The sequence below is a fragment of the Pollachius pollachius genome (assembly GCF_949987615.1).
Source record: "Pollachius pollachius genome assembly, chromosome: 11".
In the NCBI taxonomy this organism is placed as follows: Eukaryota; Metazoa; Chordata; class Actinopteri; order Gadiformes; family Gadidae; genus Pollachius; species Pollachius pollachius.
The window spans coordinates 23,332,201-23,355,806 of NC_136944.1; the positions used below are offsets into that span (position 1 = coordinate 23,332,201).

Consider the following 23,606-nt stretch of genomic DNA (forward strand, 5'->3'; position numbering starts at 1 on the left):
CTACTGCGCCACGTGGGTTCAATGTCTAGATGTAAATAAAATCAATGATCGACATTCCTGTTCCTTTAAGATGAGTGATCTGGCGCCTTAGAGCAGCTCCAAGTCAACCCCAACCCTTGCTCCGTTGCTACGCTACTGCTCAGAAATTCTATGTAGATGAATAACTTTAGATTAAAAATAGTATGTTTTAGTGAACTATTTCCATTGGAAGTTGTGAGAGTGGTGTATTGATGGCTGGTTTCAGCAGCCTCACCTGGCAGAGTCTGATTGGACTCTGGGGCCGGTGAGGCTGCACACCTGATGCACATTAAGTCATCAATGGGCACAGGTTCGACCAGCTTTCTCCACACACTCAGGAGATCTGCCTGGCAGCATGGAGCCCAAGGCCTGCCCTCCTTTTTCGGAGGAGCCCAGTTATGGTCACCTAGCTGGCTTTCGATCCGGTTTATTGTTAGTTTGTAGAACAATGATAGACGACGATGGTGGTCCACTGCATTATTGGCGCATTTCTACCAGTCAGCAAAAGGTGTGGCACGGGTCTCGTTTCCACCGCCATGAGTACGGACTGAGCCGTACTCGTCTCGCCGCGCTCCTCAGTTGGGGTATTGAGGCGTCTGAAAGGGTGCCCGGGCAAGTTCGAGCTACACAAGCCGTCCGTTGATTGGTCGACAGAATCGTCAGTTCCGTGCGAATGTGTATAATGAAAAACAAACGCAGTACCCGTGAGGTATTTCTGTACAAGAGCGAAAGCTTAGTTTATTGAAGAAGATGTTGGGCAAAAGTCTGACGTCCTACATTGTGACACATTCTTTTTCCTTGGATTTAATAGCAGGCTACACTGTGTCGGGCTGCTATGAGGTCACGATGCCTACATCGCTGCCGCGGCTGTCGTCATCCCCGATACCCCATCTACCATAAGGGTACTGTCGGCGGTGGAAACGCGAGCAGTGTCTGAGCTGGGCTATACCGCCCCCTCACTACTGGGCTGAGGCGTGCTGGATCCGAGCGCACCCGCCGGTGGAAAAGGGGCATTAGGTTCTACCACTGCACTAGTGTAGAATCACTGTAGTATCCCTGCACTGATGTAGTATCACTGCACTAGTGTAGAACTAATTTAGTATCTCAGCACCACTGCACAAGTGTAGGATCACTGTCCATCCTGACACAGGGGTAAAGAGGCAGAGTGTAGATTTCTCAGTTTATTTGAAAACACGACATTACAGTACATCCTAGAGTCTCCTTTTCATTATGAAACATGAGTAGCCCCCGGGCACCCAGCAGGGGGGCATCCGGACTACTCGGACCCCAACGGGAGGTCGTCATGGACCCATCACCTCCTCCCCCCGGGAACCTCCCCCTAGGGCCTCAAACACACAGAAGAACCCACCAAACCCTAAAGTACAGCACCCACAGCACCTCAGATAGACCCCGTCCCGCTCTCTACACAGAAACACTAGAAGTACATTTGAGACGAAAGATAAGATACACGTTATCACGACGAGGAAACACCTCAACACCACACTCCTTCGGCAGGAGCTCAGAGTTCATGGTGTGGAACACATCTCTGCTCGGACCTCCGGGCTGGAGTCTGACCTACGACCCTGGCAGTGGTCTGAGGGAGTCTCTAGTAAAACCCCATTGATACAAAAATGGACCCCGAGCGCGCCCTGGGGAAGCCTGTGGACCGTCCTCCGGGTTCTACCAGAGGTCCAGGTTGGGCGTGTTGGCGAAGCCCGGCTTGCTGCGGAGGTTCCAGTAGGTTCCGTTGTGAATCCACACCTCGCGCCCGGCCTCGTCCACCGTCCGCCTGGAACACAACATGAGGACGTCAAGCAGCCAATCGGAGCCCAGAACCCTCTCACAGAGGCGGACCGACAGGGAGAGGTGGACCAATGGGGAGAGCCTACCTGAAGAAGCGCGGCGTGTGCTCCTCCCCCTGCTTCACCAGCTCCTTCCTGCGCTCACGCTGCTTCTCCTCCACCTCGTCCTTACGCACGTCCACCGCCGCCACGTCGCCCTCCTCCAGCAGCCTGCCCACACACACGGTGCACCCATGAACGGAAACATACCCACACACGGTGCACCCATGAACGGAAACATACCCACACACGGTGCACCCATGAACGGAAACATACCCACACACGGTGCACCCATGAACAGAAACATACCCACACACGGTGCACCCATGAACGGAAACATACCCACACACGATGACTAATGAACAGGCGTCACTCAGGGGAGGACACTCAACCACACGGCTTCAGTGAAACAGAACTGTGCTAAAGCAGTGTTACTACAGTACTTCATATACTATACATCTACCGCCATATATCTAGAACTAACTTCTAGTTAGTTCTAGACAGGTGTGTGTGTGTGTGTGTGTGTGTGTGTGTGTGTGTGTGTGTGTGTGTGTGTGTGTGTGTGTGTGTGTGTGTGTGTGTGTGTGTGTGTGTGTGTGTGTGTGTGTGTGTGTGTGTGTGTGTGTGTGTGTACACGTACCGCTGGTCGGGTCGGTAGCGGGAGTCCGTGGGGGGCAGGAGCCCTTCCAGGTCGGGGGTCAACTCGTTGAGCTCGCGGGCGTATTGCGAGAACCCGTAAAACTTGACGTGGTCGTCTGGCTGCACGGCTGGACAGGAAGTGACATCACAGCGTGTTAGAGCGAGTCCGACCCAGCGGAGGGTTGCGGCGCGTGTGTGTGTTCGTGTGTGTGTTCGTGTGTGTACTCACTGGGCTTCCAGATGCATTGTGGGGTGGGGAAGGTGTCGCAGAAGATGCCCTCGTGCCAGAGCCCCCCGAAGCGATGCACCACCTCCCCGTTGCGGTCCAGCACCACGCCCTGCACCTCGTTCTTACTGCTGTCAGAGCTCCAGTAGCGCGACTGCAACAGGAACAGGAAGTGAAGGAAGAGGAGGAGACATTAGCGGCAGTAGCTCAGGAGGTCCAGCGGGTTGGCTGGTAACCTCAACGTTGCTGGTTCGATCCCCGGCTCCTCCTAGCTGAGCGTCGAGGTGTCCCTGAGCGAGGCACCTCACCCTGACTGCTCCTGACGACCTGGCTGTCGCCCCGCATGGCTGACTCCGCCGTCGGAGTGTGAATGTGTGCGTGCATGGTGAATGGTGAATGTGAGGCAACATTGTAAAGCGCTTTGGGTGGCCAATGGTTAGAAAAGCGCTGTATAAATGCAGTCCATTTACATTTACAGGAACGCTTTGATATCAGTCAGTGTCCCCTGGACTCTGGTAGACCGTGAGGAAGAATCTTCTTCAGCCAATCAACGATGACCAAAGTCACAACCCAGCAGTCCAGATCTTTCTATCTTTCTCACTGGGCATTCACTTCTCTACACTCTGGAGGATACAGGGTGTTTGAATCGGTTCAATCCGGTAATACGCAGTAAAATAAACATTCTCACTTGGATCGCCAAGTTTTGTCTCTTCAGTTCTTAGTATGATTATTAGTATGAGTATTATTATCATGGATCATGATAACCCTGATACGCTTTAGTCTGCGCCTGTAGAAGGCTATCGGTAAGACCGCCCCGCTGACGTAGAACAGAACACGCGTTTCGTAGGAGGCTGCAATGTGCATCCTGGCGTTACTCTGAGGCCTAAGGCGCGGTGCTCTGGGTCACCTTGACGAAGGTGATCTTGCAGGTGCAGACGTCGCTCTGGGTATTCTTGATCACCACGTCTCCGTAGTGCTCCAGCCAGCGCTGGGGGCTCAGCACGTTGTGGATACAGGTCACCGCCTTGTTCCACTCATAGTGGTCCCCGTACCTACACAATAAACACACTACATTAGCTGGACACACACACACACACACACACACACAGGTCCCCGTACCTACATAATATACACACTACATTAGCTGGAGACACACACACACACACACACACACACACACACACACACACACACACACACACACACACACACACACACACACATTAGCTGGACAGTGACAAGGTCATCATTACACACACCACCTTGTTCCACTCAGTGTCCCCCTTACCCACATAACAACTCCCCACCCACTAACACCACCCCCACCCACATTCAGGGAATATGGAACCCCGTATTTCGCTGGGTCAGCAGCCTCACCTGGGCAGGGACACGTTGACCTGGCCTGAGGAGATGATCTCAGCAGACTTCCCCCAGAACTTGTATTTCCATCTCTGATCTGGACGAGAGAGAAAAGGTCAAAACCCGAGTGACTTCACACTGTCAGGGGTTAGGGTCGGGGTTGGGGTTAGGGTGGGTTTCACACCAGAGGGTTGGGGTTGGGGTTAGGGTGGGTTTCACACCAGGGGGTTGGGGTTAGGGTTAGGGTGGGTTTCACACCAGAGGGTTGGGGTTAGGGTGGGTTTCACACCAGGGGGTCAGCTCACCTTGCCAGAAGGAGAAGTTCTCAGAGTCGGCGTGGCAGGCGGAGACTGGAGGGTGATGACTGACCTGAGACAGACAGACGAGTGGTTAAATGACATTTACATCACAGTTATTGAGCTGAGTGTAAAGTGCAAAGTGTCTAGTGTGTAGTGTAACGTGTTTAAATGTTAGTGTAGAGTGTGTAAATGTCTAGTGTGTAGAGTGTGCAGAGAGTACGTGTTTGCAGAGTGTGTAAATGTTTACTGCACAGTGTGTACCTGCTCGCCGACATATCTAAAGCCGCGGTCGGGCCGGTTGCTCTCGTACGTCTCCCCGAGGACGGGGTTGAAGGGCTTGTAGCGGCTCCTCCAGGAGGCCCAGGCGTAGCCGGAGATGGAGAACGCTGCCAGATACACCTGGACACACAACCAGCTATCAGCTAGGCTAGCATCAGCAACACCCGCATACAGGGGTGCTAGCCTAGCCTACGTACCATGCACTGGTAGGGGTCGTCGATGCTGTTGGCGGCTAGGCTAGGCTAGCCTACGTACAATGTGCCGCTAGGGGTCGTCAAGGCTGTTGGCGGCTAAGCTAGGCTACCTTCCATGCGCTGGTAGGGGTCGTCGGTGCTGTTGGCGGCTAGGCTAGGTACCGTGCCCTGGTAGCAGTCGTCAAGGCTGTTGGCGGCTAGGCTACGCTAGGCTAGGCTACGTACCATGCACTGGTAGGGGTCATCAGTAGGTTGGCGGCTAGGCTAGGCTACGTACCATGCGCTGGTAGGGGTCGTCGGTGCTGTTGGCGGCTAGGCTAGGCTACGTACCTTGCGCTGGTAGGGGTCGTCGGTGCTGTTGGCGGCTAGGCTAGGCTACGTACCTTGCGCTGGTAGGGGTCGTCGGTGCTGTTGGCGGCTAGGCTAGGCTACGTACCATGCGCTGGTAGGGGTCGTCGGTGCTGTTGGCGGCTAGGCTAGGCTACGTACCATGCGCTGGTAGGGGTCGTCGGTGCTGTTCGCGGCTAGGCTAGGCTACGTACCATGCGCTGGTAGGGGTCGTCGGTGCTGTTGGCGGCTAGGCTAGGCTACGTACCATGCGCTGGTAGGGGTCGTCGGTGCTGTTGGCGGCTAGGCTAGGCTACGTACCATGCGCTGGTAGGGGTCGTCGATGCTGTTGGCGGCTAGGCTAGGCTACGTACCATGCGCTGGTAGGGGTCGTCGGTGCTGTTGGCGGCTAGGCTAGGCTACGTACCATGCGCTGGTAGGGGTCGTCGGTGCTGTTGGCGGCTAGGCTAGGCTACGTACCTTGCGCTGGTAGGGGTCGTCGGTGCTGTTGGCGGCTAGGCTAGGCTACGTACCATGCGCTGGTAGGGGTCGTCGGTGCTGTTGGCGGCTAGGCTAGGCTACGTACCATGCGCTGGTAGGGGTCGTCGGTGCTGTTGGCGGCTAGGCTAGGCTACGTACCATGCACTGGTAGGGGTCATCAGTAGGTTGGCGGCTAGGCTAGGCTACGTACCATGCGCTGGTAGGGGTCGTCGGTGCTGTTGGCGGCTAGGCTAGGCTACGTACCTTGCGCTGGTAGGGGTCGTCGGTGCTGTTGGCGGCTAGGCTAGGCTACGTACCATGCGCTGGTAGGGGTCGTCGGTGCTGTTGGCGGCTAGGCTAGGCTACGTACCATGCGCTGGTAGGGGTCATCAGTAGGTTGGCGGCTAGGCTAGGCTACGTACCATGCGCTGGTAGGGGTCGTCGGTGCTGTTGGCGGCTAGGCTAGGCTACGTACCATGCGCTGGTAGGGGTCGTCGGTGCTGTTGGCGGCTAGGCTAGGCTACGTACCATGCGCTGGTAGGGGTCATCAGTAGGTTGGCGGCTAGGCTAGGCTACGTACCATGCGCTGGTAGGGGTCATCAGTAGGTTGGCGGCTAGGCTAGGCTACGTACCATGCGCTGGTAGGGGTCGTCGGTGCTGTTGGCGGCTAGGCTAGGCTACGTACCTTGCGCTGGTAGGGGTCGTCGGTGCTGTTGGCGGCTAGGCTAGGCTACGTACCATGCGCTGGTAGGGGTCGTCGGTGCTGTTGGCGGCTAGGCTAGGCTACGTACCATGCGCTGGTAGGGGTCGTCGGTGCTGTTGGCGGCTAGGCTAGGCTACGTACCATGCGCTGGTAGGGGTCATCAGTAGGTTGGCGGCTAGGCTAGGCTACGTACCATGCGCTGGTAGGGGTCGTCGGTGCTGTTGGCGGCTAGGCTAGGCTACGTACCATGCGCTGGTAGGGGTCGTCGGTGCTGTTGGCGGCTAGGCTAGGCTACGTACCATGCGCTGGTAGGGGTCATCAGTAGGTTGGCGGCTAGGCTAGGCTACGTACCATGCGCTGGTAGGGGTCGTCGGTGCTGTTGGCCGTGTCCAGCAGCGAGCTGTACTCCAGCTCCTCGCTGAGCCGCTGCAGGAGGCTGAGCGGCTCGTTGAGCGCTGCCGGCATCGACACGCGGGACAAGTCCTTCCCGATGTTGTTGTAAAGGATGGTCATGATGCCGATGTGGCCGTTGTCAGTGCAGGAGGCGGGAAGGACCTTACGGCGTCCTAAGGGGGAGGGGGGGGGGGGGGAGAGAGACCGACAGAGAGGAGGGAGATAGAGACCGAGAGAGACAGAGACAGAGAGAGGCACAGAGGGAGAATGATGTTTAGTCTTAATGTGATTAATGTGGACGTCGGATGCCTCCCAGCCTGCGGGGGCAGTGAGCAGTTGTGACTCAGTTAAGCAGGAGTGTAGAACACGGGTGATCCTCTGGGCGCAGTTTGAAAAACTGCGCCCAGAGGATCACCAGAGGCTGCACTGGTCCCAGTTCACAGCGGACCAGTGGGAGTGGGCGGGGCTTACCGCTGTCGGTGAGGAGGCGGGGCTTGTCCGGCGCGCTGGAGACGCTGGCGCGGTACTTCACCGTGGCGGAGGCTGGGGACGAGACGGACCACCTGTCAGCCAATCGGCCGCTTTACACACAACCCCGACCCTCCCCCCGGGCCACGCCCCCGACCCTCCCCCTGTGACCGGCCCGTTGCCGCGACGACTCACCGTGGCCCTCGTCGGGCTCCGAGGTGCTGGTGGTGGTGATGTCGCTCAGCCCCGACTCGTCCGACGCCTCCGCCTCCGACGAGCTGTCGCACAGGATGACCTCGCTGGCGTCGAAGTACTCCGCCATGGAGTCCGCCACCGAGGGGGGGCGCCGGCGGGACGGGGTCCGCTGGGGGCGGAGGTCAAAGGTCACACACCGCACAACATACCAGAGTATACACACACACACAAACACACACTTTAGGTTAAACCATGATGACTGAAGTGAAGTCGGGTTAAACCATGATGACTGAAGTGAAGTCGGGTTAAACCATGATGACTGAAGTGAAGTCGGGTTAAACCATGATGACTGAAGTGAAGTTGGGTTAAACCACGTGACCCACCTGGTCGGGCCGGACGGTGCTGAAGGACTCCTCGGTGGAGTCGGAGGAGGAGAGCGAGAGCGAGTGAACTTTGGTCAAGCGAGACTGCACATCGAGCTGACAGACGGACGGACAGACACCCAGAGGAAGTTAAAGCAACGCGACCCGAAGCAGCTTGCATCAGTGTGTTTTAGCTTGTTTGTAGTTTGTAGCAGAGTTGTAGCAGTGTGTCGACGCTAAGCAGCAGCACGTAGCGCTAACAGCAGGCGGCAGCTTGTATTAGTGTGTAGTAGAGTATAGTGTCGTAGCGTGTAGTAGTGTGGCAGCGGTGCGCATCAGCGTAGTAAGATGTAGCAGTGTGTAGTAGCAGTAGGGCAGAGTAGCGTATGGTAGCGCGTGTACCTCCGACAGCGTGCTACAAAGGGTGGCTAGCTGGTGGCTAGTGTTGTGTTTGAGGTCGGGGGCGTTCCAGGCGTTTCTCAGTCTCTCCCTCTCCAACGTCAACACCTCATGGACCGACTTTAGAGACGCATGCACTGAAACGTACACACACACACACACACACACACACACACACACACACACACACACACACACACACACACACACACACACACACACACACACACACAGGCAGTAGGAGACAGCAGAGAGAGTAGAATACAATAAAGACAAGACAGCGCCTGTAGAATGATACAGTAGAGACAGTCCAGACAGTAGGAGCATCAGAGGGTCCTGACCTCGTTGGGACGCCACGCAGATGTCCTGCTGGATCTTCTTGGCCTCGGGGGAGGTGACCTGGGGGTTAGACAGCTGGGTGTACACGTAGTCGGGTATGGACTGCAGTGACGCCCCCAGGTGACGCTGGCTGACCGAGTTGTTGCTGCTCAGGTGGCTGGAGGTGAACTGGAGAGGAGCAGAGGGTCAGTCATCCAGCCTGAACAGCAGTCTGCTGAGGTCTGAGAGGATCAGTCATCCAGCCTGAACACTGGTCTGAGTGGATCAGTCATCCAGCCTGAACACTGGTCTGAGAGGATCAGTCATCCAGCATGAACACCGGTCTGAGAGGATCAGTCATCCAGCATGAACACCGGTCTGAGAGGATCAGTCATCCAGCCTGAACAGCAGTCTGCTGAGGTCTGAGAGGATCAGTCATCCAGCCTGAACACCGGTCTGCTGAGGTCTGAGAGGATCAGTCATCTGGCATGAACACCGGTCTGCTGAGGTCTGAGAGGATCAGTCATCCAGCCTGAACAGCAGTCTGCTGAGGTCTGAGAGGATCAGTCATCCAGCCTGAACAGCAGTCTGATGAGGTCTAAGAGGAGGTCTTACCATGCCGCCCATGGCCTCCACGCGGGACAGGGTCCTGGCGTGGCCGAACACCTTGCCCGTCTTCTTCTTGGGTTTCTCCAGGGAAAGGTTCTGGAAGAGAGCCAGATGGAGCATCAGCTAGGAGCTACGGTCGCTAGGGGGACTACGGTCGCTAGGGGGACTACGGTCGCTAGGGGGGGCTCCGCTCGCCGGGGGGGGGGGGGCTACATCAGTACAAACATCTTTCAAAAACTATTATATTGGCGGGACTGATGATGATTGGTGGAAAGCAACTCTACCTGCATGCTTATTCGCTGCTCCAGGTCAGTGTCTGTGATGGGCAGGCCTCCCTCCAGCCAATGGAGTCGCTGGACCAAAGCCTCCATCTCCACCAGCTCCAGCTGACACCGCGCCAGCTCTGAGAATGGAAGGACAATATTGGAGTGTTCACATCGCTGGAAATTATTGGGAAAACATTTTCGCGACGTCGGAAAGTTCGCGTGAACGACACCTCATGACACTTATGATTCTACTTCCGTTCGGAAACTCGGGCCAAATTTTATAACAGAGTTGCCCAGTTGGTGACGTATGGTTTACTAGTGACGCGCAAAAACATTCCGGAACATGAACGTTTTACTCAATATAAAAGAATCAACCATCATATCGCATACTTTACTATTGATTGACGTTGTAACGTCTGTTGGCATGACTTTGCTCAGTTTTAAACATTGTGTACTGGTAAACCAGCTCTAGATAAGGGGAAGTGTTCCCTTCCATATAGTGGCAATACTGTATGTGCTTCTCATAAATAAAAGCAAAAGGATAGTAGGTGATATGCATCAACGAAAAAAAGGCATGCAAACTTGAAACTGATCCTACTAAGTTTGGTTTAGTTCTGACTGGTTTTTATCGGATAAAACCCCCCAGCTGTGAAGAACTTTGAGATTCCCAACCGGCTGTTTCCCAAGTGCACATAAACGGTCACTGTCGGGAACACGCGTAAGCGTGAGCGTCATGACTGGCGAGCCGTCGCGTTATCACCAGGAGAGTGAACACGCCTTATATCACTAAAGAAGTTAACCCAACTAACATACTAACTAACCTAACCTGTCATTAAAGAAGTTAACCTAACTAAAACGAAGCCGTCACTGAAGAAGTTAACCCAACTAACGTACTAACAAACATAACCCGTCACTAATGAAGTTAACCTAACCTGTCACTAATGAAGTCAACCAAATGACTAACCTGTCACTTAAGAAATTACCCCTAACTAACCAAGTTAACCTGAATAACCTACTAACAAACCTGGCCTACCAATTGAACCCAACACTAAACCAGTTAACCCTAAACAATAAAAAGGTTAGTGAGTACAATGAAGAGCCCAGCTGTACTGGAGTCCCAGAGCCCAGAGGAGCTGAGAGGTTCTGACCCTGGGAGGTGGTGTCCGTGTCGTCTGTCTGCTGGAGCCAGGCCGAGACCTTGTGGTTGACCCCGCGGTGGGAGGGCTCAGTAGGGGTCCCTCTGTCCCCGGGGGTCCCCTCATCCCCAGGAGCGGCCTGGTAGGCCGACACGGAGCTGGGGTACTGCTTCGTGGAGGGAGGACCAGGAGGTTAGGATGCTACTCAGACGTTAGTGAAGCTTGAGACCAGCGGCCGCCCTGGAGGTACTGACCGCGTTCCTGTGAGCCAGGCTGGCCATGGAGGGCAGGTTCCCCTGGCCTTGGGAGAGGGCGTGCATGACCCCGCGGTGGACACTCATGGCCTCGTTCTTCTTGAAGACGCGGTGAGCGCACAGCTTGGTCAGCCAGATGTAGAAGAGCTCGTGGCTCTTGGCCTAACAGAGGGAAACCATTAGATGGAGAAGCAACAGTTAAACCATTCAAGTGTTCTCTTCAAAGTGTCCAGAAGGTCCAGGAGGGTGGCACTTCAGGAAGTGCAGTGGGTTGACTTGTAACCGGCAGGTTGCTAGTTCAATCCCCGGCACCTCCTAACCGATTGTCACCTCTCCCTAACTCTCCGAACAAGCTCTCTGTCGCCTTGCCTTCAAACGTTGGCGGTGTGTGAATGTGTGTATGAACCGTTCTTAGTCACTTTGGACAAAGGCGTCTGCTAAATGCCCTGAATGTAAAATGTAAATGCACGGTCCAGAAACCTCCTTGGAGGTCATTTTGCTTTATTTGAGTGGTCAGGAATATTTAACTATCTTGCCCAGAACGAAGGCTGGAGGTAGCTCTATGTGGTAAAGGCTGAGGGGTGGACGTACCTCCATGTGGTAAAGGATGAGGGGTGGATGTACCTTTATGTGGTACACACTGAGGGGTGGAGGTACCTTTATGTGGTACAGACTGAGGGGTGGATGTACCTTCATGTGGTAAAGGTCGTCACCAGCATCCAGGTCGATGCGCTTCGACTTCTTGTTGACGGACAGGACGGCACGGCTGACGTCCAGAGACCCGTGGAGCTTCCCTCTCTGGATCTATGAGACGGACCAACGTCAACCACACGTCATCAACAGGCCGCATGTCATGTGACTTCATGAGATGTCATCACTTCAATCAGATCTGATTACTTACGTCCTGATGAGTCTTGGCATACTTGAGGATTCCTTTTTCCAACAGGAAGTACCTCTGAAAAAGACCAATCACAATCAAGAATTCCACAGGAAGCTGTATGGGCATTGAGTGGCACCATGGGTCAGGATTAGGGTGTCACACGTCGTTATGACTAGCTTCCAGATTACGGTTTGGTTGCCCATTAAGGGAACATCAGTTGCCACCAGGGTCAATCACACATCTGGGTGGACACTTCCACTCTGTCACCAGAGGGTACAGGCTGGCTGATCAACATCACAGCTGGAGGAACAATGGGGGCCTGTCAAAAGAAAATAGTAGCTTGTTCATCCAGTCACCTTGTGCCAGCCCTTCAGAGGGTACTTCCGTCCCTTCATCAGGTATCCCTCACAGATCCCAGGGATGCTGAGGTCCAGAGAGGAGCCGGCGGCCACCGACATGGTGGTTTGCTGAAGATCATCCATCACCTCCCAGTTACGAGTCTGACACAGAATCACATCGATCACAATATCAGCACAGATCAATAACCTATTGATGCCGTCTCTGTATTCACTGTTTAACCCCGTCTTACTCTGTGTTCGATACAACAACATGCAAGGCTTTTGTCGTCAGGGCCCACCTACATCCACCCTGGCAATAACAGCTGGAAATCCAGTTATATTTGACCTCTACCTTTATTAAACAATGTACAATACCATGAACATGATCAGAGACAGTGACGAGCTAACCTACCCCATCACACATTCATATGTGATAAAATCTACTTTTTAATCCATTTTGAATCACCTGCTCCAGGTGTTACAGCCCAGCTCTCACCTGCTGCAACAGGTGAGACCCGACGGCTACAGTCGTTGCAGTCTACTCACCTGCTTGGTGTGTCTGGAGGAGCCGGTGCTGCTGTTACGAGAGTGGCTGGGTTTGAACCCAGGAGATTTCTCGAAACCACTGATCACCGATTGGCTACTGCTCATTGGAGGCGGGCAGACCTGGGGATCCATGGATGCGATTGGACGAGAAAATGTAGCAAATCACGGAGCTCTCAGGAAAGGTCCTCGGTCATGGCACTGGAAGGCAAGAGCGACATGTTAGGAAAGAAGACACCAAATAATCCTGACAACAAGAAGGATCTCCGATCTGTCGTCAAAGTGCACTGCAGGTTCAAAGACTGTAGAATTAAAAGGATGAATTAACCAATGAACCGGAACAGTCTGGAGGTGAAATGCACTGAGTCAGAGACCAGGGATTAAACATAAACGAAAGAAGGAACGAGGACAAAAGAGACGGAGGCTACATGGGTCTTGAACCACTGAAACCGTCTGACGGTTGATCTGACGTCTGGCTTTTCCTGTTCCTCTTGGAGGCTCAAGAGTCCTCCCCGTTTCCATTTCCTGCACTAGGAATTAGACAACAGACTAACCCACCTCTATGGTGCATTATGTTGTTATTTTGTCACAATAGACCTTAGGTTTATCCTAACTAAATCTGAACAACAAAGTTGTAGGAGATCTACAGAATCCTATATATTTAGTCCTTTTCTGAGGTGAGCCAAACGTCCCGTCTGAGATAAATAAAGAACGTCGGAATGTATCTGACGTTTCCCAAGTGACAAGACAACATGTACAGACCTGATAGTCATAGTAAATAGAGCATCAAACAACCGCTGCAGAGGTACAGACCTCAGATAGCGTCGCAGTAAATAGATCTTCATACAACCCCTGCCCTGTTGACCACGTCGGTGCAGAAGGAGAACATTAGGAGGTTGCTCCAATGCTGTACAACATTTGTTTCATTGGATACACTAGATCTCATCATCAGAGCCTTTCCCAGTGTGCAGTAGAACAGCAGCAGCAGAGTGAACATGAAAAGTCTGCACCTTCAAACTCACAACCGGCTGGAAATAAACAAGATCTTACTCACAATGCTCTCCGATAGCTCCTCTACGTTCCGCTGCTTCGGTGAAATGAACTGAGCTTAGGTGAACATAAGGCAGGGTGCAGGAGAGGAGCTGGTTGGACGGGTGAATATCTTGGTGAACAGGTATCTGGGCGGGGTCCCGACTGCATAGGAACACCCAGAAACACACCTGGAGACAGAGGGGCGGGGCCTTTGTTTGGTAAACAACCACAGACTTCTAGTCCACTGCAATATCGTCAGGTTTCTCAAGTCAACATTGTCCTCAATCTTTCTTGCATGGAGGAGGTTACCTCATCCTCATGTTATCCAAGAAGTCTTCCTGTCCAGCCCATCCCACGAAGGCTATGCACCCTTGTTTCACAGGACAGTTTCACAGGACGGTTTCACCGGCAGAACCTTCACAATCTCCCAGTCGGCTCCGCCCTTTACCGCTGTCTGTGGCCTCTTTCCTACTCCAGAAAACACTAACTTCCCATTGGCTACGGCTGCTTTTCCCCCTCACCCTGGGGCCGGTCGGAGGGTAACCTATAGGACGGGTCACTAAGCTCATATGTCACAGCTGAGAGGTTGACTTCCCTTCCCGTGGTAGAGCTTCCTCTTCCTCCTCGTTGTGTGTCACAGTTCACCCAGTCACCTGCAGAGACACGCCGCCACGCAGGCATGACCGGAATGTCCTCCGACGAGTTTAAGCTACCGACAAGAACTTCAGTAAGGAAAAACACTCCTATGGCCTCACCACAGAGCACACTGAACAATGGGCCGCTCAACGCACTGTCAAAGACTGGTCGACCCGACCAGTCCAGCGTCTAGCCCACCTGGACCATAAGGGAAGCAGACACAACAGGAACCCCCATAGCTCCCTCCCCTCTGAACTAGAGAACCAATGCTCCAACAGTCAGAACAACAACGGCTCAAACGTCCTAAAGTCCACTTCTTCCAGTTCACAGGCCGCACCGAACCAGGTCCTCTAAAGGACTGAGGACAAACCCCCCAGACGCAGGGGGACATGAGGAGGACACAGGAGAGGATTCTACCCTTGGACGTGAGGAGGGGGACACCCCGAGCTGGGCGGGGGGGAGGGGGAGAGACGCTGAACGTCAGATTTAGAATGGCAGCAAAAATATACAAAGCGTGGGAAACATTGAAACATTGCTCTTCAGCTAAATGGAACGAGATAGACTCTGATAGCTGCCTGAACGTCCGCTCATCCCTATGACAACCAGACCTACCCCTGTCAATCAGGAGTAAAGTTCAACTCTAGCTGTCCATCAGGTGAGAAATCACGCTCCTCTGGACTCACCCGACCGGTCTTGACCAAGAATGTACCCGTGACACGTATCTGGTACATTCAGTGTATCATGCACATCGTATTCTACATTAAGGTACACCTTATACACATCATCTGCTCGACGTTACAGTGCACATTGCACTCCACATCATACTCTACTACACACTACAAAACATCCTACTGCCCATTATAATCTAAATTGAACATTGATATAATGGGTTTGCAATGATGGGATGGGATTCACAAAGCCTGCCATCTCCAAGCACAGTACATCATAGATTAATTATTCTATGTGCAAATGACCCCTGTCATATACAAAATATATAAAATATCAAGAACAATCGAATATTATTAGAATGCACTACATTAAAACCAGTGATCCATCATGAGAACTGGCCTGGAGTTTGAACGATTATGGAGAGAGAGAGAGAGAGAGAGAGCGGGAAGGAGCGATAGAGAGATGAAGACGGAGGGAGAGACAGACAGACAGATTAATTCTCGTTGAAAACGTTGCTGTTCTTGGCCAATAAAGATAAACCCCACAGTGATTTCCTCCTGCACGCACAGAGCCTGGTTCGGGAGGACTCACCTGTCGCCGCGGCGCGCTGCGGGATCCTGAATGAAGTCCTGAAGTCCTCACCTACACGCCAAACATTTCCCTGCGACACCCGTCCACGTGCGGCGTCACTACGTCACTACGTCACTGCGTGGCAGGTGTCTCACCTGTACTGTTATTATAACTTATTGTATTATTATCACTTATTATGTTATAATAAATCAACTCGTTTGTGAGACTTTTTATATCAAAATAATCTCATGACGCGCTGAGAACTTCACCTTACTTTCGTCTGAAGTCCAGTTTGTATTTAAAGCGTAAAAAACCTAAGAGGTCGACGAAGAGGCTGGGGGGTCTAGAGAGGCTGGGGAGTCTGGAGAGAGACTGGGGGGATTGAACGCTGCATGTACGGTTTTACTGTAGGGTCTCCGCTTCGACACCACCTGACGTCCGCTGAGGATGCGATCAATTAAACGGCAAAGAAGACACACGCGCGTACACACACAGGGATGAGCGCGCGCGGAGGCACGCACCCAACAACAACACACATACACACACACACACACTCCTGCTTCACTTGGTATCGGTCTACAACTCGACAGTCGGGTTTAAGGAATCCGAACGATGTAGCCTACTGCGCTCTCTCTCTGAACCAGTTCTACAACTGGCTTAATTTTCAACTAATATAATCCACTTTCCCATCATATAAACAACATGACCCGTTTTCCTTCTTCACTTGATAAGGACCTCACGGAAGAAATATGCATTGGAAACCCTAAAGACAGACCCCAGGTCCGAAGAGCGCCTCCCGCTCTCTGTAGACCTGGGGAGAGGTCCCTGCTCTCTTAGCATCGATCCCCCCTCCCCCCCCCGCTAGCCAGCTGAGCTAGCTACGCTAGTTGGCGCCACATGGTTGAACACCCAGTAGAGCAGACAGAACATTGGTTCCAGTGCGCCCACTGAACGGGTATACTGGAGTTCCTTATGTCTGAAGGACCTTATTTCTCTAAGAGGGTGGCAGCAGATTCTGCCTTGCTGATTACTTTTGTGTTTTCTCTCCTGACAGTAATATTGGGAAAGTTCTCCAAACCATCTCACTCTAGAACCCCACTGCTCTACGGCGGGAGGGCCTCTCTAGCTCACCCTGACCCTGGTCAATGATCAGGCGAAACATTCAACTCTAAATTGATAAAGTGTAGAAACCACAAATGTTAAAATCATTTCTGGCCAGGAAAGGTTTTATACATTTTGTAGTCAACATTTCTTATTCGGTTATACCATTTGAGGGCTTTATAATTGTATGATCTTAATGTTGACTTAATCACTGAATGGCCTTTAGACATAAGCAATCCCCCCCCCCCCCCCCCCCCCATCTTGAAAAGCCCAAGACTATTCCTCCCGTATCGTGCAAACTACCCCGGTATACAACTGCGCTGAAGTAGGCTCGTACAGCAACAGCTCAGTGTGGTTATTATAAGGAAGTTCTTTAGGGTGTATTTGGGTGGTCCTTAAAAGGACCGTTTGTTTAGTTGACTAGCGAGGTCTACTTGGAGCTGGTGTACTTGGTCACCGCCTTGGTGCCCTCAGACACGGCGTGCTTTGCCAGCTCACCGGGGAGCAGCAGGCGGACGGCGGTCTGGATCTCCCTGGAGGTGATGGTGGAGCGCTTGTTGTAGTGAGCCAGGCGGGAGGCCTCACCGGCGATACGCTCGAAAATGTCGTTGACGAAGGAGTTCATGATCCCCATCGCCTTGGAGGAGATGCCGGTGTCGGGGTGTACCTGCTTCAGCACCTTGTAGACATAGATAGCGTAGCTCTCCTTCCTGGTCTTGCGGCGCTTCTTGCCGCCCTTCACTGCTGTCTTGGAGACGGCTTTCTTGGAGCCCTTTTTGGGCGCGGGTTTTGCTACCTCAGGCATGTTGAGACTTGATGCGTATGAGGAGTACTGTGGTAGGCGGCCGTATCTACTAGAGACGCATGCAAATCACCACGGGATAGTCCGTCTGTTTGATTGGCTGGAGTACAGGACTCATGAATTATGTTAATGAGATAAATAATCTATTGTAATTAGTCACTAGAGACGGTAAAATAAAACTATAACCGGAATGTACCTGATCGATTCCTCCTGATCCGAATCACGGGCTCTTCTGAGCGGTTTATTATTCATATCATATACATTAAATATTACATTATGCAAACATACAAATCCTTGATATATCTCTTCAAACGTGTGAAATGTCTCAATGACATTGTGCGGTATCGCTTCATATAGGTAACGATACATTCGGTAAAAAAAACATTATTTATTGGAGGAAGCTTGTTGTGATTTAGAAAACATCACAGTTCAGTTAACGATAGAATAATTGCGCGGTAAGTTTGAATTCAGGTTTACAATTAAGTTTCCTTTTTGGCACGTCGTAACGACTGCACGCCATTTATGTATTGTAGCCACGTTAAAAGCTCGTAAAAGAAGGGTGTCGGATGACACATGTATCAGACAGCTTTGGGTTGAGTGTATAAGATCGTTCAATGTAGTTGAAACCATGTCGGTCTACCATTATGTTCAGTGATTCGAGGCCGCTCGTTCTTGGCGTCTTACGAGTCTACAGTTGCATAGTTTTCGTTAGGGTTTAACCCGCTTATTTGTTTACAACTGAGCATACATGTATACTCCATATGTCAATATAGATAAAACTACTCATTCCCTAGGATTGCAGCTTCAAGTATTTGAGTGGCTCTTAAAAGAGCCTTTGGGTTGAGGATAGCAGAAGATGGTTTAACCGCCGAAGCCGTACAGGGTGCGTCCCTGCCTCTTCAGCGCGTAGACAACATCCATGGCGGTGACGGTCTTCCGCTTGGCGTGCTCGGTGTAGGTGACGGCATCACGGATCACGTTCTCCAGGAACACCTTGAGGACCCCGCGGGTCTCCTCGTAGATCAGACCGGAGATACGCTTCACACCGCCGCGACGGGCAAGACGGCGGATGGCGGGCTTGGTGATGCCCTGGATGTTATCACGGAGAACCTTACGGTGACGCTTAGCGCCTCCTTTCCCGAGCCCCTTTCCTCCTTTACCACGACCAGACATGACTGAGCTGTTAGTAGACGCAGAATGACTCCGTGAGTCGACGCTCCGTGTTTATAAAGGCTGGCAGAGCACTCGAGAGGGACGAAGGGCGGAGCTCCCGTACAGACACCGCCCATTACCTCTGATCAAATGCGGATGGAAAGTTTTATTAACGCATTACATATGATGCATGTTAATATAATTCACGGCAATTTATGTGTTTTGCCATATAAAAGAAAAAGATTCTAAATCAAAGACAAACTAAAAAATCGATCTCGTGTACATATCTTGTCGAAAGTACTTATCGCTCCTTGTTCTCTAATGACAAGTCTTGTTCTTAATCTGATCACTCAGTCATAGTAAATCATTATATCAACTAAATATATACTCTGCAATTTATACGTCTAATACACGTCTGGTTAGAGGATCATCTTAATTTCTTTCTCTGTACTAAAATAATTTAGTCTTTTAGCTGTAAGTCCTAAACCCTTGTCTTCCCACGAACAGAAGTAGAAGCTTTCCGGTCCGTTGTTCTCATACGGGTTGCATTAATGCAAGATGGTGGCAAATGGTTTAACTTTGTTAGCAATGTTGTTCACAAGTGAAGCTATAATCCACAATGGGATATATACAGTAATCTCATAACGCCGCTGCACGGCCACAACCTAGACAGCTACGGGCAACAGTTAAGAATGACTTAAATATGGTTATTAAACTTGTATACAATTACGTTGTAAAAACGAGGAATGCGCTTTTGGGTATGTAGGTGGCTCTTAAAAGAGCCGTTGGGGGTACGTGGAAGTAGGTCAGTTTAGGCGCGTTCTCCGCGAATTCGGCGGGCCAGCTGGATGTCTTTGGGCATGATGGTGACCCTCTTGGCGTGGATGGCGCACAGGTTGGTGTCCTCGAACAGACCGACCAGGTAAGCCTCGCTGGCCTCCTGAAGAGCCATGACGGCGGAGCTCTGGAAGCGCAGGTCGGTCTTGAAGTCCTGAGCGATCTCCCTCACCAGGCGCTGGAAGGGCAGCTTGCGGATCAGCAGCTCGGTGGACTTCTGGTACCTACGGATCTCTCTCAGGGCCACGGTCCCGGGCCTGTAACGATGGGGCTTCTTCACGCCGCCGGTGGCCGGGGCGCTCTTACGAGCAGCCTTGGTGGCGAGCTGCTTCCTGGGGGCTTTGCCACCGGTGGACTTACGAGCGGTCTGCTTGGTTCTGGCCATTTCGGTTGAATGTCTTCAAAATCGTGGTTGTTACAGACTGGTTGAGCAGAGTTATATAGGCAGCCCCGGAGAATCCCAACACGCTGATTGGTCCTTGCAAAGACAATGTCAGTGGCCAAGAATCGAGTCCCGCCCTCACATTGATGCGCGCCCACCTCATGTTCTTTCGGTTCAGCTGCTTTCATATATTTATTATTTCCTGGGATTAATCATTAAACCAGAATTTCACTATCCACCAGCCTGTTTCATTTATACATCCAAATTAATTTCATCTAGAAACTCAGAATTAAATATTTAATCTAATCACAGGCGAGACTTTAGCAAACCCAACAGTTAAAGTACAGTAGCCTACTGTAAGATCTACATCGGTTTATATTCCACACGTTCGGTGAGTATACGAAAAACGGACTGCATTGAATATTTTATAACAGGTTACGTGGCGAAGGGCAGCTCATGTTGGTTTGGTAGGTGAAGTGCTTTAGCCCACTAAGTCCCTTGCATTGCGTGGAAAAATAAATGGGACTGTAGATTGTTGACTATTTTCAAAAATACAGCAGTCGGCCGCTTATGGGATACAATATGGGCGACTTCATACAAGTCCTACATTTAGAGAAGTGCATTTGGAAGTTATGCTCTTAAAGTTGTGTGGGTGGCTCTGAAAAGAGCCTTTGGGGGATTCAACTTGACATGGGGAGTTTACTTCTTCTTGGGGGCGGCCTTCTTCGCTGCTTTGGGCTTTGCCGCCTTCTTTGCCGGAGACTTCTTGGCAACGGGCTTGGGAGCTTTTTTGGGGCTTTTGACGGTTTTCTTTGTAACCTTGGCCACAACCTTCTTGGCCGCGGTGGGCTTCTTTGCCTTCTTCGGGGTCACTTTCTTAACAGATACCTTCTTGGTAGGGGTCTTCTTGACTTTCTTCGGGGTGACGGCCTTCTTGGCCGCGGCGGGTTTCTTGGCGGCGGGCTTCTTGGCTTTTGGGGCGGCGGCCTTCTTGGCGGCGGCGGGTTTCTTTGCCTCCTTGTTGATCTTGAAAGATCCAGAAGCTCCGGTGCCCTTGGCCTGGAGCAGGGTTCCCTTGGTCACCAAACTTCTGACGGCGGCCTTGACGCGGGAGTTGTTCTTCTCCACGTCGTAACCGTCGGCTGCAAGGGTCTTCTTAAGGGCCGGCAGAGAAACTCCGCTTCGCTCTTTGGACGCAGACACGGCTTTCACGATCAGGTCGCTCACACTGGGTCCGACCCTCTTCGGCCGGGCAGCGGGCTTCTTCTTGGCGGCTTTCGCCGGGGAGGCGGCAACAGCGGGTGCAGGCGCTACTTCAGACATGTTCTCTGGGAGTTCTGTAACAGATGTGACTGAGGGCGGTCAGTGGGCTGTCCTTATACACACGATGAGAACCGTACAGACTCAATCAGTGAAAAATTACTCCGAGTGGGAACGATCTTCTCGTTTGTGTTTCCTCGCTAATTTGATCAGGATAAAGACCCCAAACGATGACAATATTCGACATGTCAAATATATGTACTACAAGAAGACATGTTAAGTTTGAACATAACCAAGTTTGATCCTCCGTGGCTGAAGATAATGTTACTAAAAAAACCTTTATTAAGACACGAGACGGTTTTGATATCAATGCCTTTTACTTTGATTTTTGTTTAAAATAATAGAAAAGGGCTTTTTTAATGCGTACAAAACTTTATCATATGACTGAGACTTCGGGCCAACAGTTGGCGTCTATCAATGTGTCCTGTGTGTCCGTAGTTTAGGCTAAAATTAACGTATTTAGCGGCTGTTAAACACACGCGGTAGTCGAGGTTAGTAGTTAAGCAGCGAGGACCAGCAGACACATGTACATCTCTGTGGATTTTAAACACACACCATGTTCTTCATTCGACAAATGTGTTTGATTTTGTGTTAATGTTTGACGTTTATAAAAGTTAAATATTGGGTGTATCCACTGTAAGTAAACAGCTCCTTAGCGTTTCATGTCTGCGGCGCTACATGTCCTATTAACATCCTCAGTCGTATTGCGTAAATCTTACAGAATACCGTCACTGGCTCGCTTTATTTCGTTTTCTAGTATATTTGAAAATAAATTGTTTTTGGACCAGATCAGTCATGCTTATAGGAGTCAGCAAAATACTATTATACTTTGTATATATATGGAAATCATGTTGGTTAAGAATGAAGATTTTATACGATTTTCTTTATTAATCCCACACAATAAATCTAAATGACCAATACATTTACATTTATGGCATTTAGCAGACGCTTTTATCCAAAGCGAATACACCTAATGGTTATTAAACTGTAAATAATAAGTGCATTGACATGGTAAAAATAACGACTTCAAGGTGATGAATAAGATATGATTTTATATACATACTTTATGTTGCGTAGCTTTAAAGAGCATTACCCTGACCTGATCTTCAGCAAACCCTGAAGGCCAGCATCTCTGGCCCAAACTTTAACTGAACTACAAACTTAGTACGACAACAGTGCCCAAGACTGACTACAGTCACTATAACAATAGTACTGCATCACTATAGTAGGCAACGGTAGTACAACAGTTCTCCTGCATTAAAAGAGTATGCATATCAACAATACAACTGCATTTACAGAGTCCAGCACCGACACACTTTCCTGAATAATATATCGAAATAAGTTAACGGTTTCACTCTTAAGATTAATTCTGGCCGCTCGTTCTTGGTTCTCAGTTAATAGGGCTTAATTTATTTTACCCAATTCATTAGTCTTTCAGACCAATACCATTTAGGCATGAATATAAACATCTGGTGGCCATGTTTGTGAGGGAAGCCTATCCTGAGAAGAAAACGAAACCAACCAAACGTAATGCTCCTGCGTGGCGAACCGGTCTTGTTTTTAAAGGGTTTCCTAAACTGGAAAACCAAACTGCCAAGCATTGTGGCAGCCTTTATTGTGCACCTTGAGCATCGAGTCACCCATTCCCGGCTACATATTCCAAATACACCCATACATATTTAACTACTTTAAAGGCGAGGAAAAGCTCTAGAAGTTATTTGGGTGGTCCTTAAAAGGACCGTTTGTGTAGTTGAATAGTGGGCTCTACTTGGAGCTGGTGTACTTTGTCACCGCCTTGGTGCCCTCAGACACGGCGTGCTTGGCTAGCTCACCGGGGAGCAGCAGGCGGACGGCGGTCTGGATCTCCCTGGAGGTGATGGTGGAGCGCTTGTTGTAGTGAGCCAGGCGGGAGGCCTCACCGGCGATACGCTCGAAAATGTCGTTGACGAAGGAGTTCATGATCCCCATCGCCTTGGAGGAGATGCCGGTGTCGGGGTGGACCTGCTTCAGCACCTTGTAGACATAGATGGCGTAGCTCTCCTTCCTGGTCTTGCGGCGCTTCTTGCCGCCCTTCACTGCGGTCTTGGAGACGGCTTTCTTGGAGCCCTTCTTGGGCGCGGGTTTGGCAACGTCAGCAGGCATGATGTCTGTCGAATATCCAGTCTGTGTTCTACTGCAGCATTTATAGGAGGCGCATGCAAATCACCAAGGGAGAGTCCGTTTGTGTGATTGGCTAGAAAAAAGGGCGCCGGAATTCTGTTGCTGGAGACAAAGATTAACTAGATGAATCAGATATATTGTAACTAGAATAACTAAAGATGAATTAGATAGTGTTACGAGATCACTGGTCGAATGGAACCATTAATATGAAATGTACATGCAACGCACTGATCCAACTCACGTTCTCTTCTGACCGATTGAATATTCAACATACATAAAATATTACTTAATGAAACCATCAATACGTTCACACATTAAATAATTATCCCAGTATCAATGTAGATAAATCCATACTGTCCGTTAACCATTATACGCCACGTATAATGTACATACATATAGGCTATATCTGTGTTTAGTAA

The 23,606-nt window shown here is 50.9% G+C and overlaps 6 protein-coding genes across 8 annotated transcripts; all 6 read right to left on the minus strand.

The window, feature by feature from the left end:
- Nucleotides 1-1,184: 1,184 nt before the first annotated feature.
- Nucleotides 1,185-15,540, minus strand: LOC307083200 (oxysterol-binding protein-related protein 7-like). Of its 3 annotated transcripts, none has more exons than XM_079747032.1 (23): nucleotides 15,455-15,540; nucleotides 13,581-13,746; nucleotides 12,530-12,727; nucleotides 12,002-12,145; nucleotides 11,667-11,720; nucleotides 11,456-11,569; nucleotides 10,766-10,927; nucleotides 10,524-10,677; nucleotides 9,394-9,512; nucleotides 9,116-9,205; nucleotides 8,524-8,689; nucleotides 8,186-8,319; nucleotides 7,422-7,590; nucleotides 7,230-7,301; nucleotides 6,717-6,931; nucleotides 4,644-4,781; nucleotides 4,389-4,452; nucleotides 4,102-4,180; nucleotides 3,632-3,776; nucleotides 2,728-2,878; nucleotides 2,500-2,626; nucleotides 1,908-2,030; nucleotides 1,185-1,807 (listed from the first exon to the last, which is right to left on the minus strand). In XM_079747032.1, the coding sequence occupies exons 3-23, from the start codon at nucleotides 12,659-12,661 to the stop codon at nucleotides 1,699-1,701; spliced, it is 2,661 nt and encodes an 886-aa protein (XP_079603158.1). In that variant the 5' UTR covers nucleotides 12,662-12,727; nucleotides 13,581-13,746; nucleotides 15,455-15,540; the 3' UTR covers nucleotides 1,185-1,698. The 3 variants fall into 3 exon arrangements, with proteins under 3 accessions (XP_079603158.1, XP_079603159.1, XP_079603160.1); XM_079747033.1 differs by lacking the exon at nucleotides 15,455-15,540 and adding an exon at nucleotides 13,868-14,212; XM_079747034.1 differs by lacking the exon at nucleotides 13,581-13,746 and having other exon boundaries at nucleotides 15,455-15,529.
- A 1,424-nt stretch (nucleotides 15,541-16,964) lies between these two features.
- LOC307082998 (histone H2B 1/2) lies at nucleotides 16,965-17,339 on the minus strand (the record flags this gene model as incomplete). Its single annotated transcript, XM_079746769.1, has 1 exon — nucleotides 16,965-17,339. The coding sequence occupies one exon, from the start codon at nucleotides 17,337-17,339 to the stop codon at nucleotides 16,965-16,967; it is 375 nt and encodes a 124-aa protein (XP_079602895.1).
- Nucleotides 17,340-18,197: 858 nt separating this feature from the next.
- LOC307083319 (histone H4) lies at nucleotides 18,198-18,509 on the minus strand (the record flags this gene model as incomplete). The annotated part of the gene is made up of 1 exon (XM_079747160.1): nucleotides 18,198-18,509. One exon carries the CDS (start codon nucleotides 18,507-18,509, stop codon nucleotides 18,198-18,200), a length of 312 nt encoding a protein of 103 aa, XP_079603286.1.
- Nucleotides 18,510-19,299: 790 nt separating this feature from the next.
- Nucleotides 19,300-19,710, minus strand: LOC307083031 (histone H3.2; the record flags this gene model as incomplete). The annotated part of the gene is made up of 1 exon (XM_079746824.1): nucleotides 19,300-19,710. One exon carries the CDS (start codon nucleotides 19,708-19,710, stop codon nucleotides 19,300-19,302), a length of 411 nt encoding a protein of 136 aa, XP_079602950.1.
- Nucleotides 19,711-20,406: 696 nt separating this feature from the next.
- On the minus strand, nucleotides 20,407-21,030 carry LOC307082954 (histone H1-like; the record flags this gene model as incomplete). Its single annotated transcript, XM_079746709.1, has 1 exon — nucleotides 20,407-21,030. One exon carries the CDS (start codon nucleotides 21,028-21,030, stop codon nucleotides 20,407-20,409), a length of 624 nt encoding a protein of 207 aa, XP_079602835.1.
- Nucleotides 21,031-22,780: 1,750 nt separating this feature from the next.
- Nucleotides 22,781-23,175, minus strand: LOC307082486 (histone H2B 1/2-like). The gene has a single exon (XM_079746081.1). It carries the CDS (start codon nucleotides 23,167-23,169, stop codon nucleotides 22,792-22,794), a length of 378 nt encoding a protein of 125 aa, XP_079602207.1. The 5' UTR covers nucleotides 23,170-23,175; the 3' UTR covers nucleotides 22,781-22,791.
- Between the last annotated feature and the right edge of the window lie 431 nt (nucleotides 23,176-23,606).

Coding starts and splice junctions, on each gene's coding strand:
- LOC307083200 (XM_079747032.1), bottom strand. CDS start 12,661: ATGGATCCCCAGGTCTGCCCGCCTCCAATGAGCAGTAGCCAATCGGTG. Junction 11,721..12,001: donor CTCTGAAGGGCTGGCACAAG/GTGACTGGATGA, acceptor GGTCTTTTTCAG/AGGTACTTCCTGTTGGAAAA. Junction 7,591..8,185: donor TTTGTAGCACGCTGTCGGAG/GTACACGCGCTA, acceptor CTCCGCCCCCAG/CGGACCCCGTCCCGCCGGCG.
- LOC307082486 (XM_079746081.1), bottom strand. CDS start 23,169: ATGCCTGCTGACGTTGCCAAACCCGCGCCCAAGAAGGGCTCCAAGAAA.